The 14,825-nt window shown below is 37.0% G+C and overlaps 1 protein-coding gene across 1 annotated transcript in view; it reads left to right on the top strand.

Moving 5' to 3' along the window:
- Positions 1–14,825, top strand: part of otofb (otoferlin b) — a 53,654-nt gene that overhangs the window by 26,631 nt on the left and 12,198 nt on the right. Inside the window, exons 23-32 of the mRNA XM_089120022.1 lie at positions 1,075–1,236; positions 1,327–1,489; positions 1,690–1,760; positions 3,080–3,109; positions 3,525–3,656; positions 3,750–3,813; positions 5,597–5,691; positions 8,781–8,924; positions 12,694–12,831; positions 12,921–13,048. Of these exons, the coding sequence (XP_088976148.1) occupies positions 1,075–1,236; positions 1,327–1,489; positions 1,690–1,760; positions 3,080–3,109; positions 3,525–3,656; positions 3,750–3,813; positions 5,597–5,691; positions 8,781–8,924; positions 12,694–12,831; positions 12,921–13,048 (1,127 nt within the window). The remainder of the gene's footprint in view (positions 1–1,074; positions 1,237–1,326; positions 1,490–1,689; positions 1,761–3,079; positions 3,110–3,524; positions 3,657–3,749; positions 3,814–5,596; positions 5,692–8,780; positions 8,925–12,693; positions 12,832–12,920; positions 13,049–14,825) is intronic.

Genomic DNA, 14,825 nt, shown 5'->3' with positions numbered 1-14,825 from the left:
GATTATGAGGCGTGTCTTAACCGAACCAGGAAAAAAAAACCTCTGCACTCAATTGGATAGTCGGTAAACCTACAACCAATCAGAGCAACGCAGTAACTCAACAACTTTGCATAGCGCAGTTTTCAACTACAGAACTTACTTATTTTAGAAGTAAAATAACGAGTGTTGCTTCTTTTACTTTTACGAGAAACCACAACGACCACAGGCTTTTCATTACGTCCCATCTTCTTAACGACCGTCAGAGCCAGATGATAAGTTACACTTTTCTCGAATCAAGTAGGAAGGACGCCAAAAATATCTTTCTGATCGACAAATGCCTTGATTGCAGTTCTCTGTTTGACTTAATGAAATGAATGCGCTGTCGATTTATTTTACAAAAGACGCGACAGCGGAATCTGTACATCCAACCAAAGTTGTACGAATTCGACGAATCATTAAAAAGTGGCTAATTCGTAACAATTCATACGACCTCACTCGTACGAATTAATACGATTTTGCTAAATCGTACATATTTTACGAATTGGCCAATTCGTATGAATTCGTACGAATGACCTACCCCTTACCCCGCCCCTAAACCTAACCATCACGTGGGTTTAGACAAATCGTACGAATTAGTACGAGTGAGGTCGTACGAATTAGTACGAATTAGACACTTTTTAATCATGCGTCGAATTCGTACGAATTGGTCGTGAGATAGTGTTGATTCATCTCAATTCTCCAGCTGCAGTCATCTCTGAGGGAAACCAGTTAAGCGCTCTTTGACGTCGTCCTCGCAGATCATCTGTCCATCATCGTATAAAGCCCGCCCTGGCAATTTGATTGGCCCGAACGTTTCTTGACTGATCATAATTACTCCTCAATGGATCGAGTCCAGACCGAACTTCCCGACCAAAAAATGTTGTGGGCGGAGTTCGGGCTGGCATCCAGGCTACAATTTTGTACAGTGTACTACAAAACGACACCACAGAAGTGCCAGAACCGTCACTGGTGCCCCTTTAAAAAGAGCTAGATGCACTTATATAGCTTTAAAAAACTTGTACTGTCTGGATGTAAATGACCCCAATGTGTGTGCAGGTTCTGTTCTGGGGCCTGCGGGACTTGAAGCGGGTGAACCTGGCCCAAGTTGACCGTCCCCGCGTGGACATCGAGTGTGCGGGGAAAGGCATTCAGTCAGCGCTAATTCAGAACTACAAGAAGAATCCCAACTTCGGCACTCTGGTCAAATGGTTTGAAGTGGTGAGTCTTTGCACTTTTATATCTCGGGATTTTCGAAACGATGTTTATCGCACGGCAAAGATTTGATAACGTTGAGGATTTTTTCTCCAGGACCTTCCTGAGAACGAGCTTCTCCATCCCCCTCTGAACATTCGGGTGGTGGACTGCCGGGCGTTTGGGCGCTACACGCTAGTCGGCTCTCACGCCGTCACATCTCTACGCAAGTTCATTTACAGGCCGGCGGACAAGAGTGTCAATAACTGGTCTGCTATGGGTGTGTATGCAGGCCTGAGAGTGTGTAGCTTTACTTGAGTTGACTTATTGCATCATGTGAGCCTTTAGCATAAAAAGAGCATTTAAATAAGTAAACATTTGTCATGTTTGCTAAATAATGGAAAAACCTGTAGATTTAGTAACTTTTGACTGGTACTGTTTACTTTTATATCCCTTATAACAATGTTTTTTCCTCTACAGAGGAGGTCGTGATCCACACAGAGCCAGAACCATCCATAAAGAAGACCGAGACCGTGGTCAAACTTGACTCAGTAGGAAACTCTACACAATATATATATATATATATATATATATATATATATATATATATATATATATAAATGTCTATCAACTTTATCTGTCAAACATTTGGAGTCACATTTTTTAAGATGTTGGATTGTATAGTGAAGCAGAAGCAGGAAAAGTTTCTCCTTCACTTGTTCATTCCTTCAAATATAAGAGTGTTTTCATTTGTGTCACATGTTTTCATCACTACATCATGCATGTGTGTTATTACACAGTTTTTGTGAAGGAACTACCTAAAAATCTAAATTTTTAGGTAACACTTTATAATAACTGCATGCTATTAATCATTTGTATGAGTAAACAGTTAATTCATCATTTATAAAGCATAAATAGACATTAATAAGCAGTTTTTAAATAAAGCTATAAATGCTTTTTTCTTGATTTATACGCATATCTATAATGCATTTAATAATTTTATTTTCATTTTCATACTTTGTTAATGATAAATTAATAATTTCTAAATGAAGTATAGCATTATTTACAAACCAGTTATTTAAGTGTAAGTAAATGTAAATAAAAAGCGTTTAGTAGTGGTCAGTTAACTATGTGTGTGAGCTCATCTAAAGTGAGGACTATTCATGCCTTGTAAAGCATTTATAAAGGAGATTTCAATCTTCTAAACAGTCAAATGTAACAAACACAACACAGTGATACAGAACATAGAAATATTTACAGCCTTTAAATCCTCACTTTAGATGAGCTTACAAACATAGTTAACTGACCACTAAGCTACTAAATTCTTTAACTAGCCGAATTAACCCTGAATTACAGCATAAATACATGTTAATAAAGCATTTATTAATACACTAAGTAACCATCACTATATGTCTGAATGATAAGATGTATGAATGTACATTTAAATAGTTAATTAATCATTTACTTAAATGTTCTAAGTAATCTTATAAAACACTGACAACTCTTAAATAACTGGTAAATAAAAAATTAAATGATAAATTGATCATTAATAGAGGATTAAATACAATTATTAAACAAATTATAGATTTGCTTATAAATCAAGAAGAAAGCATTTATAGCTGTATTTATAAACTGCTTATTAATGTCTATTAATGCTTTATGAATGATGAATTAACTCTTAACTCATGCTTAACTAATGATTATTAGCGTGCAGTTATTATAAAGTGTTACCGATTTTTATTATAAACAATAAGCAGATGTGTCCCAACTTTTGGCTGGTATATGGTAAATCATATTCTAACGCAATAGAAATTTCATAAAACATTGCTTATGCTTTAAATTGACTTAATTTTATTGAATCTGTTTGCAGGCATCTGATGCTGTGGTTAAAGTTGATATGGTAAATATACAGATATCAAATGTGTTTCTCTCTTTCTTTCTTTCTTATTATGTTCTGTAACATTCATCCCAGCGAACAAAATAATATTTTGCTTATCTTCCCATTTAATTGCTTCTTTGTTATGCAAACATTAAGGGAATGTTCCATCATTTTGTAAACATTATGCAAATATTATTTTTGAATTTTTCTCTGGACATTCTGAAACAAGTAGGAACATTTTAAAACCGTTAGACGAAAGAAAAAACGTTAGACGCGTTTGTGCTAACGCGTTGAGAACATCATTAATGTTACTGGTAGAATGTTTGTTCAGAACTTTCCTGAGAATGTTCTGAGAATTTTTCGTTAGGTGGGAAAAAATGAACATCCATAAATGCATTATTTTTGTGTGAAAAGAGCTTTTTGAATTTTGTGGCAGCCAGATGATGACAAAGGTGGGAAAGGGAAAAAGAAGCGGAAGAAGGGGGAAGAGGTTGAAGAGGAGGAACTGGATGAAAGCATGCTGGATTGGTGGTCCAAATACTTTGCCTCGATCGAGACACTGAAAGAGGTTACCAGAAGATGCCTTGAAATCCATAAAAATGTATAATTCAGGGTTTTTTTTTTACTGATCAAATTGTATACTATTTTATGAATGGTTTAGGTCCTTAAAGCACAAGAATCAGAAGCTGAGGAAAAGGAAGATTTTGACTCTGGAGAGGCGGGAGGTAACTAAAGCAGTGTCGTTTATTGTGTTTCTAATACAAGACGCCTGTAGAAATCAAATACAATCAATCAATGTTAAATTTAACCCTACAATGCCTGACATGAAGTATTGTTTTAAAATGGAACAGTTTATTGAACCATTAGACAAAATATATTAAAAAAAAGTTTTTTGTTGAGTATCATATTTGATAGATCAGGTGTTAATGGCTAATATAGTCTGATAACAGTGAGAATGAAGGAAAAAAAAAACAAATACATTTTATTCAGAGGCCCAAACTGAGCAAAAATTGGTCCAAATGCTGATCTTTATATGAACTTCTACACTCTCAGAAAAAAAGGTACAAAAGCTGTCCCTGTGGCTGTACCTTTTCAAAAGGTAAACTTTTGTCCATTTTAGATGATAACATGTACATTTTAGGTGTTAATATGTACATTTTAAGTGTTAATATGTACATTTTAGGTGCTGATATGTCCATTTCAGGAGCTAATATGTCCATTTTAGAACCTAATATGTACATTTTAGGTACTAATATATACATTTTAGGTGTTAATATGTACATTTTAGGTGTTAATATGTACATTTTAGGTGGTGATATGTACATTTTAGGTGCTAATATGTCCATTTCAGGAGCTAATATTTCTATTTTAGAACCTAATATGTACATTTTAGGTACTAATATATACATTTTAAGTGTTAATATGTACATTTTAGGTGTTAATATGTACATTTTAAGTGTTAATATGTACATTTTAGGTGTTAATATGTACATTTTAGGTGTTAATATGTACATTTTAGGTGGTGATATGTACATTTTAGGTGCTAATATGTCCATTTCAGGAGCTAATATTTCTATTTTAGAACCTAATATGTACATTTTAGGTACTAATATACATTTTAAGTGTTAATATGTACATTTTAGGTGTTAATATGTACATTTTAGGTGCTGATATGTACATTTTAGGTGCTAATATGTCCATTTCAGGAGCTAATATGTCCATTTTAGAACCTAATATGTACATTTTAGGTACTAATATACATTTTAAGTGTTAATATGTACATTTTAGGTGCTAATATGTCCATTTCATGAGCTAATATGTCCATTTTAGTTGGTAATATGTACATTTTAGGTGCTAATATGTACCACTAAGGTACCAATATGCAGCCTTTGGGTACAAAAGTGTACTTTTGAAAGGGTACAGCCCCAGTGACAGCTTTTGTACCTTTTTTTCTGAGAGTGTAATGTGTGTAAATCAATGAGATCTTTATAACAGTTTAGCAGATTACTTACATAAAATGCTAATGAATATCAGTCGTCTCTCTATATCCGCCAGTAATATGTCTTAGTAAGATGATATTTCAATGCTTAGGTTTATTATCCAAGCTCTGTGGTTTTAAAACATAATGCAATGCAATACAACAATGATTGAGAGATGTACAAATCATGTTTGAGACTCACATTTGACACATGATTTTTCTATAAAATGATATCTGGATACTCAAGTAAACCTAAACTGCTTCAGTCCAGTTAAAATGTGAGTTTCCTCATTAAACTGGACATACCTTACAATATATATTAATGCATAAGACAATTAATGATGTAAGACAATACATCTACAATTTCCTTATATATATTTAGTACAGCCAAGATGAAGTTAGCTGACAGATATTTATTTACATTTAATTGTATTCCCTCTATTCGCAATATTGAAAATCAATGCTTGTTTGTTCTCTTCTGTTCGTTGCACTGATGACCAAATATGTTCCCAATGCCTCTGATTTGAAAGGGACCAAGAAGAAGAGAGGAAAGGGGAACAAGAACAAAGGCATGACTGGAGAGGGCGGACCAGAGAAGAAGAAGCATAAAATAGAAGAGCTGAAGGTACATTTGAGGTTAGGTGTTTAATAGCTAAAGTACATTTAAAAAGGGAAGGCATAGGTGAAGTCATTCATCTCTTTGGATGGCAGATGTGTTGGGACGTTCCATTTCAAATTGTTTTGGGATCGACCTTCAGATTCTTGATTCTGGACTTGATTTCAAGATTCAATTCCTCACTGTTGTTTGTGATCATTTTTTGCAATTAAAAGACTGGAGGAACATGTTTACTTAATCTGGCCATGACCACAAGACATAAAGATCATAGATAGTAGCCTTCTTATAAAATGAAGGCTCACAAATATGAAGATAGTTGTTACGCTCATTCAAAGACATGAGCTTACTGCAGGGATGGTGCAAGAAAATAACATCTAAAATGCATGTGCACCGTTAAATTTAATTATAAAGTTTACTTTGTACATTCTATGCAACAACATAAAGTTAAAGTAAACTGTATGCTAAAATAACATCAACATTAGTGTAACCCCCGCTCCCCGATGGAGGGAACAGAGATCTTGTGTCAAAATACTGCCACTAGGGGTCACTCTTGGGAGCCCCAAACACCTCATTTCACAAGATGTAAACAACACTGGTCCAGAAGCACTTCCTGTTTCAGTTTTTTAACACTACATAAACGCTGGGATAAAATACAACCAACAGAACATTTAAAACTGCATCAAAAAGTTAAACAAACATCTTTAAGATGTTTTCTTTACATGTGAAATAAAGAAAACAGTTACAAACTGAAACAGGAAGTGTTTCCCCAGATAGCAAACTGACATTGAATCAACGTGGAAATATGACATCGAAACAACGTTGATGTGACATTGTTTTGCTCATCGAATTAACGTTGAAGCAACGTCAGATTCTTTCAAAACTAACGGAAAATCAACTTGAAATCAACGCGTTGTTTCAATGTTATGAAAGCAAACCAATTTTCGATTTTCATTTAGCTTTGAAGAATGCCGCGCCTGACGTTGGTTCAACGTTAATTCGATGAGCAAAATCAACGTTGTTTCAATGTCATGAGAGACGTCGTTTCCACGTTGATTCAATGTCAGTTTGCTGTCTGGGTCTGGACCAGTGTTGTTTACAACTTGTGAAATGGTCTATTCAGGATAGGGCTGGGCGATATGGCCAAAAAAAATTATCACGATAATTTCGATAATTATCACGATATATGTCAAATATTTATTTTTTCAAGTTTAAAGGCATATTTTTGCAACTAAGTGAAAGTTGTAGGCTATAAACCAGAGTGTTAATTGTGTTTTTAAACTACTCTTTAAATTTATGTTCATTAACAAAAACAGTAACATCTGTTTTTTTTTTTTTCTTATGTAACAACCACATTTTTATTTGGTAAAAAGTAATATTCTGACTGTTTGAGTTGTATTCAAATTAACCATTGGTCATCCAGTATCATGCATTTAGATCATGATAACCACAGATAAAACCATGTATAGCCTATAACTTAGCTCCTCACTATCATGGCATAACTTGATGGTTTCTGTATTTTTGTTTGAAAAACAATAGCCTAACAGTTAAATACATTATTAAATACTGTACTTATATTCCATTAGTCATAATACATTGTCTACATTAATAATATTATACAATTCAATATGTATATCCCACATTTCATGGTGCAGTTAATATTACCAGGCTAACCTTACAGTAAATCCATGGTAGGCTAAATGGATTCAGTATCAATTCAGATTCTGACTGGATCGTTGCACGTTGCAGTGTTTCTCCTTTTTGTCAGCGTTGTTTCATCTGCCTTTAAACTGGTTTAAACTTCACATTTGTGTTCTTCGCTGAACTCAAGTGCTTCTCACTGGATCTCGTGAGCAAAACGATCAGAGGCGCGTCTCCGTGAGCTCGCGCTCCGCTCAATGCACTGCCGTTTGGACTTTGACCCGAGCGGATAAATGCTCCGTGTGGCGCGCGCGGTTTAAATGAGTTTCGTTCCGCTTTTGACGCATAAACATTATCGAACATTTATCGACCTCTTGATATCGTTTTATTGAGGAAAATTATATCGCGATAATTATCGTTATCGTTTTATCGCCCAGCCCTAATTCAGGATAAGGCCAACTGGCCTGTGGAATTTGCATGTATAGCCACACCCCTGGAAAAACAGGTATAAAAGGCGGCCAGTGTGCACCACACACCACATGCTCAGGAGCTGAGACAACATCTCGACCACTTCAGCAGTAGCTCATAGTTGTGGCAGGAGAGACACCAAAGGGGCCTTGGTCAGGGAATACCACAGTGTACAATGGTTGGATTTCTGTGAGGCGAACAGGTCTACCTGTAGTCTGAGAATGAGAATGAAACGTGGTCTGGAAACCACATGTTCATTTTCACATACTTAGGCGTGGTTTATGAATGCCCAGAGCCGTATTATTGGGTGCTACGAATGTCTATCAAATACGCCTGTACGTCTATCCAGAGCCATGTATTAATAGAGTTCTGACAGTCCCATAGACCGCCATTGTAACTCAGGAATGCGGAAGTGACGCGTGTCATGGACCCGCCCATTAGTTCCAACCACTGATACTTCCAGCATTGAACCCCATTCATTTTCAGTGCTTCCCAAGTACGCTCGCTGGTAAATTAATGAAATTACTGTATTTTTTACTTTTACACACATTAGCCGACCTCTCGTGAATCTAGTCTGTAGTTATATGTTATGTAGCCAGATCTAGTAAATGTTTTTTGGAAGATAATAGGTGTAATAGGCTCTTAAAGAGGAGTCGATTTCCTTTGATGGATTGGATTTGGAATCAACTCTTGATTCCCTACACCATGGTTCCCCAAACTCGGTCCAGGGCCACTGTCCTTGCAGAGTTTAGCTCCAACCCTGATCAAACACACCTACCTGTGAGTTTCTACTGATCCTGAAGACCTTGATTAGCTCGCTCAGGTGTGTTTGATCATGCAGCTAAACTCTGCAGGGACAGTGGCCCTCCAGGACCGGGTTTGGGGAACCCTGCCCTACACCTTGGAATTGATTCTTTTTGGAAATCGACTCCCAGGCCAGTCCTACATATGGGATGCCTAAAGGAGTGTGGGAATTCTTGTTTCCTCTACAGGTGTACAACAGAGAGCTTGAATACGAGTACGGCACCTTTGAAGACTGGCTTCACACCTTTAACTTGTATCGCGGGAAGTGTTCTGATGATGCTGATGTTGAGCAGAATGCAGCAGATGAAGACAGACTTATTGGCAAATTCAAGGTTTGTCGTCAACCATTACCCAATTGCCATCTTTCCTCTTGCTTCTGACTTGCTAATCCTCCATGTACATTTGGACACATCTACTCATGCTTTATTATCATTACTAACAGTGTTGTGCAAGTTACTTCCAAACTGTAATACATTAGGTATTACTTGTTACTGTTATTTAAAAGTAATTAATTACCGTACAATATTACTGTCCCAGAATTGTAATGCGTTACATTACTCATGTATTGTTACTTTCACCAAAATAACTAAGTAGAACTTAACTTTGGGGCTGTAACGATATGCAATATGAAACCGAAATCGCGATTCGCCACACGACTCAGATCCACGAACCTACAGAATCGCGACACACCTCTTCCAACTCCAGCGTTATTCTCCTTACGTCCATATCCAATGCTGCCTTATCTTTAAATTAGGCTATTAGTATTATTTGAAGTTAACATTATAAAATACGTAGACCTACACCACAAAACTAGTCGAGGATAAATTATTTAAAATTGGGGAAGTCCAGCATTATGGACATGATGACATTTGCAGTCAAAACTTGAAGTAAAAATTCTCAGAAAATACATGTATTGAAACGTATATCGGCTACTTCCTTAAAGGACTCCAGACATTAGACAAATATCAGTCTATGTTTTATTTTTAATATTAGGGAAAAGACACACATTCATGCGTGACAAAAACATAGGAGGCAAAATCGATTTTTTGTAATTCTGTTAATTACACTGCGCAAATCGGATGAGGAAGGGTTGGCTCTGCAGTCTCCATAGAACTTAAAATATTCATTTTATTTTAGTTTTCGTGTTCGCATTTATGAGGAAAAAACAATGGTACAGACGCGACCGCTCTGAACTGGCACTACAAGACTGCTTTAAAACTTTCACATAGTCTGTTGCCTTTAAGAAATAAAAGCAGACAATACACTGTAATACAAGCCTCACTGAACATGTAACGAGTAAAATATTACTGAAAATTGATTAGTAATGCCTTACACTACTGCGTTACAGCAAAAAGTAATATGTTACTGTAATGTATTACTTTTGTAATGCGTTACTCCCAACACTGATTACTAATATTATTATTAAAGTGCCCCCTATTATGCTATTTCAAAGGGTCCTGGTTTTGCTTTTTGGAGGTCTCCTACAACAAGTTTAAATTCCTCAAATGTCAAAAAACACTTTTATTTTCTCATATTATACATTGCGCATCACCACATTGTTCAATGATTCTCAAATGACTTATCGGTCGGATAAATCAGTCTCTCCAAATCCCTCCTTTCCGCGAGCCTACTCTGCTCTGATTGGCTTGATGATGATTTTGCACCTACCATGTGTTTTTTCCATGTTTTTTATTGTAACAATGTGTTCAGTAGTACATAAACAGTGCAATCCATGCTGTTGTTTACAGCCGAGTGCCTCCATAATGGCCGGCATTGGCCGCTCATCCGTGATGAGAACGTGCCCAGAACGTGACGTCGGTGAAAACCCTCTATTTTTAATCATACTTACAAGTTGTGATTCTGAGGAGCAAGTTGGTCCAAATAAACTGAGTACTGACCTATATTTCTCTCCAATACAAACAAGTGTTTTGCTAATACCGCATTGAACTCTGAGATTTGAGAAGCAGTCATCAGTAAAATTCTGTTTGAAGGGGGAGAAGTTGTTCGCGCGCGGACATCGGACAACATAGGCGGGCATTATGCAAATGTATTTTCTGGTGACGTAGATCTGTCATGCAGTGAGATACTAATTAAAAATGACTCGGATTAGTCGTTCAGAGTCGATTCTGTCTTTTCGGAGACAGTAACTTTATATATCGTGCACTTTCGAATTTACAACTTTGCAGAATGTTATTCGAAAAACCATTAAAGAGCCCCTATCGTAGCATTTGAAATGTTCCTATTTTTGTTTTGGGAGTTCCCAAAAACAGTTTAACGTCCATGCAAGGATAAAAAACACTTTATTTGTTTTATAATATGCATTTATTTTTAACTGATTTGCTCAACGACTCCCAAATGATTCGTTCGACGATTCATTTTCCCAAACAGCTCCTTTGAGTGACGCGAATCTGTGGCGATTGGTCCAATGACCCAGTCAGTTGTTATTGGTAAACCGTAGGCAGAGACTGTCGGCAACAGAACGCCCATAACCAGGATTATAGCTTGTCAAGTGTTGAAAATTGTATATAGTGTTTGAACAAACGTGTCAGAAAAAGTGCACTTTCCACACGGTCCCTTACTCGCGTCTCCGTCAAGAGCGAGCTTTCCCGGCGAAACTCACATTGCGGCGGCTTTTGAGGGGCAGTGCTTATTATATCGAGCAAAGTCATATTCGGATAAGTCGTTTAGGAGGTAATTGCAATTTTTCAATGAATGTCTGGTGAATATCAAAAACAAAACTAACTTTATCTCGCTTAGAAGCTGCGCGGAGTGTACACAACACACAAAACACAATATAACTATATTGTGCATGCTACAGAAAACATAACAGCAAACATTATTAATAATACTTACAGATTGTGATTCGGAGGAGGACGAACCTGATCCATATACACTGGACACTGAGCCGTCCCTCGGGTACAACCGGCTTGCGAATCCACATTTGAATTCATTTATGTTTTTGAATGAGAACACAAGGTTCGGGCTATACTGTTGTGGTATCGTTGCAAATATGAACTCTGACCACCGATTCTTCACATGCTCGTCCCTGGACAATGGAAACAAGTGGCTGAACTGTCTTTGCAATGTAGAACACAGCGTCTTCTCGACATGATGCGATTCAGCTGAAGTATTTCAATGTGTAGACTTCAAGTTTACACTTCCGTCTGCGCGCGCAGTTTTTGGAAGCGGCCAATGAGCTAATGTTTTTATCTATGTCACGACGAAAAAGCTTATGACTCGTTTCAAAAACAATTCATTTCATAAACTCAAGAGTCGACTCTCACTTTTGAAAGACAATAACTTTATATACGGTGCACTTTCAGATTTAAATCTTTGCAGGATGTTTTCACTCCCTTAGAGCTACAGTATATTCCACACCATATGAACAGTCATTTTCAATAATCCATGATAAGTTTTCTTCATGTTAGATTAATAGTTGTGTCATTAAAACTATTAAATAACACAGAATGGAATTATGTAGTGACCAAATCTAATGTTTAAGAAATGTTTTATTTGAGCTTCATCAAAGTAGCTGCTCTAGAACAGATCACAGTTCTCACACCAACTTTCGTAAACAACAAAAAACTTAAAATCTCATTAGTTTGCATTACTAACATAACTAATATGAACCAACAATAAGCAGTTCTTTCTGCATGTATTAACCTTTGTTAAAGTTAGTTCACAGAGCATAAACAAATGTTAATAGATACAACTTTTGGTCCTAAAATGTGTTAGTAAATGTTGAGATTAACTAAACGCTGTTCACTGCTAGTTCATTTAAACGGATGTAGGTAACTAACAAAATGTGATGAGACTTTTTTGCTGAATTCGAGTACCAACTACAAAAATGAGTTAATATTTTCTAAACTTAAGAGGATCTTTGTTAATCTGATGAGTTCAATTTTGTGGAGTTGTTTATCAGCAACATGAAACAGTATTCATCGATCTATGAAACAGGTGTATAGAGACAGGAATTTTTTGTGCGATTTGTACTTCGTAAACATTCTACCATACAAATAATGTGAACCAAAGACTGATCTGTAAATGTATTAAACACATTGTGAAGCTCATCTCTGAGTGTGTGTGCTGTGTTTACTGTAGGGTTCCTTGTGTATCTACAAAGTCCCTGTATCGGATGAGGCTTACAGAGAAACGGGATTTGATTCCAACATGGGCATGTTCCAGAACATCCCACACAACGATCCGATTAACATCCTCGTCCGGGTCTATGTCATCAGGGTATGTAGTAGTACCGCAGACCTGAGAGCAGTGCATTGAGTCTTTTTGTGTTTGGGCATTTTTTGTACAATTGTTGCTCTTTGTCTCAGGCCACAGATCTGCATCCCGCAGATATCAATGGGAAGGCCGACCCATATATCGCCATCAAGCTTGGAAATTCAGACATCAAGGACAAGGAGAACTATATCTCTAAGCAACTCAACCCTGTGTTTGGAAAGTTAGTACTGTTGATTAAAGACTTCTCAGTCAATGTATTAGTTAACATGAACTAACCATGAACAACACCTCTGTTCAGCATCATTTAATATTTGTTAACATTAACACACATATACCAGTAATGCATCAGTTCACATTTACAGCACGGTTAGTTAACATTAGTTAATGCATTAGTTAACATGAACTAACCATGAACAACATCTATGTTCAGCGTTAGTAATTGTTTGTTAACGTTAACAATCCCCATAGTGCATTGCAATGCTCAGTTCCACAGGCCACTCCCACTTCTCCGCCCATCACTGTAGACTAAAGTTGAGCTCCACTATAGACGAATCCGGCGAAACTACCGGAAGTAAGCGGGGCGCCATTACTGAGCTGTTGCTGGGTAGCGTTGCGCCATTGCCTCCTATTGTTTTAGTTGCAACTTGCGTCCACTGGAATAAACAGCTCGCGATTTACGACTGTCACTAACGCTACAACGTTAGCCCTTGTATAATGTCGAGTGGGTAAACAGTTTCCGTTATAAATTGTTTCAATGGTGGCAGTAAAATTTCAATTTTGAAGAGAAAACATTGTGAATACCCCGGGGCGACTGCCCCTGTCTGGTGTCGTATGGTTTACACAGATCTCCTGGGCGAGTACAAGACGCGGACATTCGCGTATAATAACAATTATTTAATGACATAAGTAAAAAAATATAATAAATGTGTGATATAGTGATCAGCAAAATCTCCTCTCTTGTTATTTTTTCTATTCAATTTACATGCTATGGTCATTAAATGGCTTTCCTGAGCTAAATGTAACGTTTTGTGACATAATTGTTCTCCTGCTGTTATATTGACCTCTTTCCATGGTTTAAAAACAGTAGTTGGTCGATATTATGTATACTTTCTAGCTGTAACGTTACCTTACCCTTGCCTGTTGCAATGTAAAAATGAGATAAATAATGGACACAAATGAAAAACATGAAATTGTTTATTTGATTTCATTTATTTATTTATTTATTGTTGCCAAATGGACAGATCTTTTTTTAGTTTCCTCGGTAGCAAACGTTAGCCTAGCTAGCTTGCCAAGCTATTTTCATAAATAATCTGTAAGATCGTTTGTACCTTCATCTGTGACTAGAGGCCAATGTCTAACATCATCAACCCAACAAGTCTGCCTGGCTGTAGCTGTCATCAAGGGTGCGTTATCACCTTATCTCCGAGGTTTGTTTACATACCGGTGCATATGTCTATGCCGGTGTAACAGCTCAGTAATGGCGTCGCCACAAGATGGCAGCCTACACAAGAACGCTCGTCGGATTCGTCTATATGCTACCACCTGGAAATCATTTCGCACAATGAAATCAGATAATATAATATGACGATGTTAGAGCGTCAAGGCGGCGCCCGCGCCATCAGCCAATGGATTGGCGTGATTCTATACGGGCTTCAGACAATCGCCACACTTACTCTGACGTGTAATTTTACACGTGAAATGCAGCCAAACCATGGAGCGTTTTGTCTTCGGCATCTTCATTAAAGGGTTAGTTCACCCAAAAATGAAAATTCTGTCAGTCTTTACTCACCCTCATGTTGTTCCAACACCGTAAGACCTTCGTTCATCTTCGCAACACAAATTGAGATATTTAAGATATTAAGATCGCTCCTGCATACTAGTCCATAGGCTTCTTGAGGGAATGACTCTTGCTGGCCTCGAAAAGTCATTAAAGACATCATTAAAATAGTCCAAGTGACTACAGGGGCTCAATTTTAACTTTATTAAACGACGAGAAC

The sequence above is a fragment of the Pimephales promelas genome, chromosome 15, assembly GCF_988280905.1.
Source record: "Pimephales promelas chromosome 15, fPimPro1.hap1.1, whole genome shotgun sequence".
NCBI classification, from domain to species: Eukaryota; Metazoa; Chordata; class Actinopteri; order Cypriniformes; family Leuciscidae; genus Pimephales; species Pimephales promelas.
This window is presented reverse-complemented; position numbering and strand designations above follow the sequence as displayed.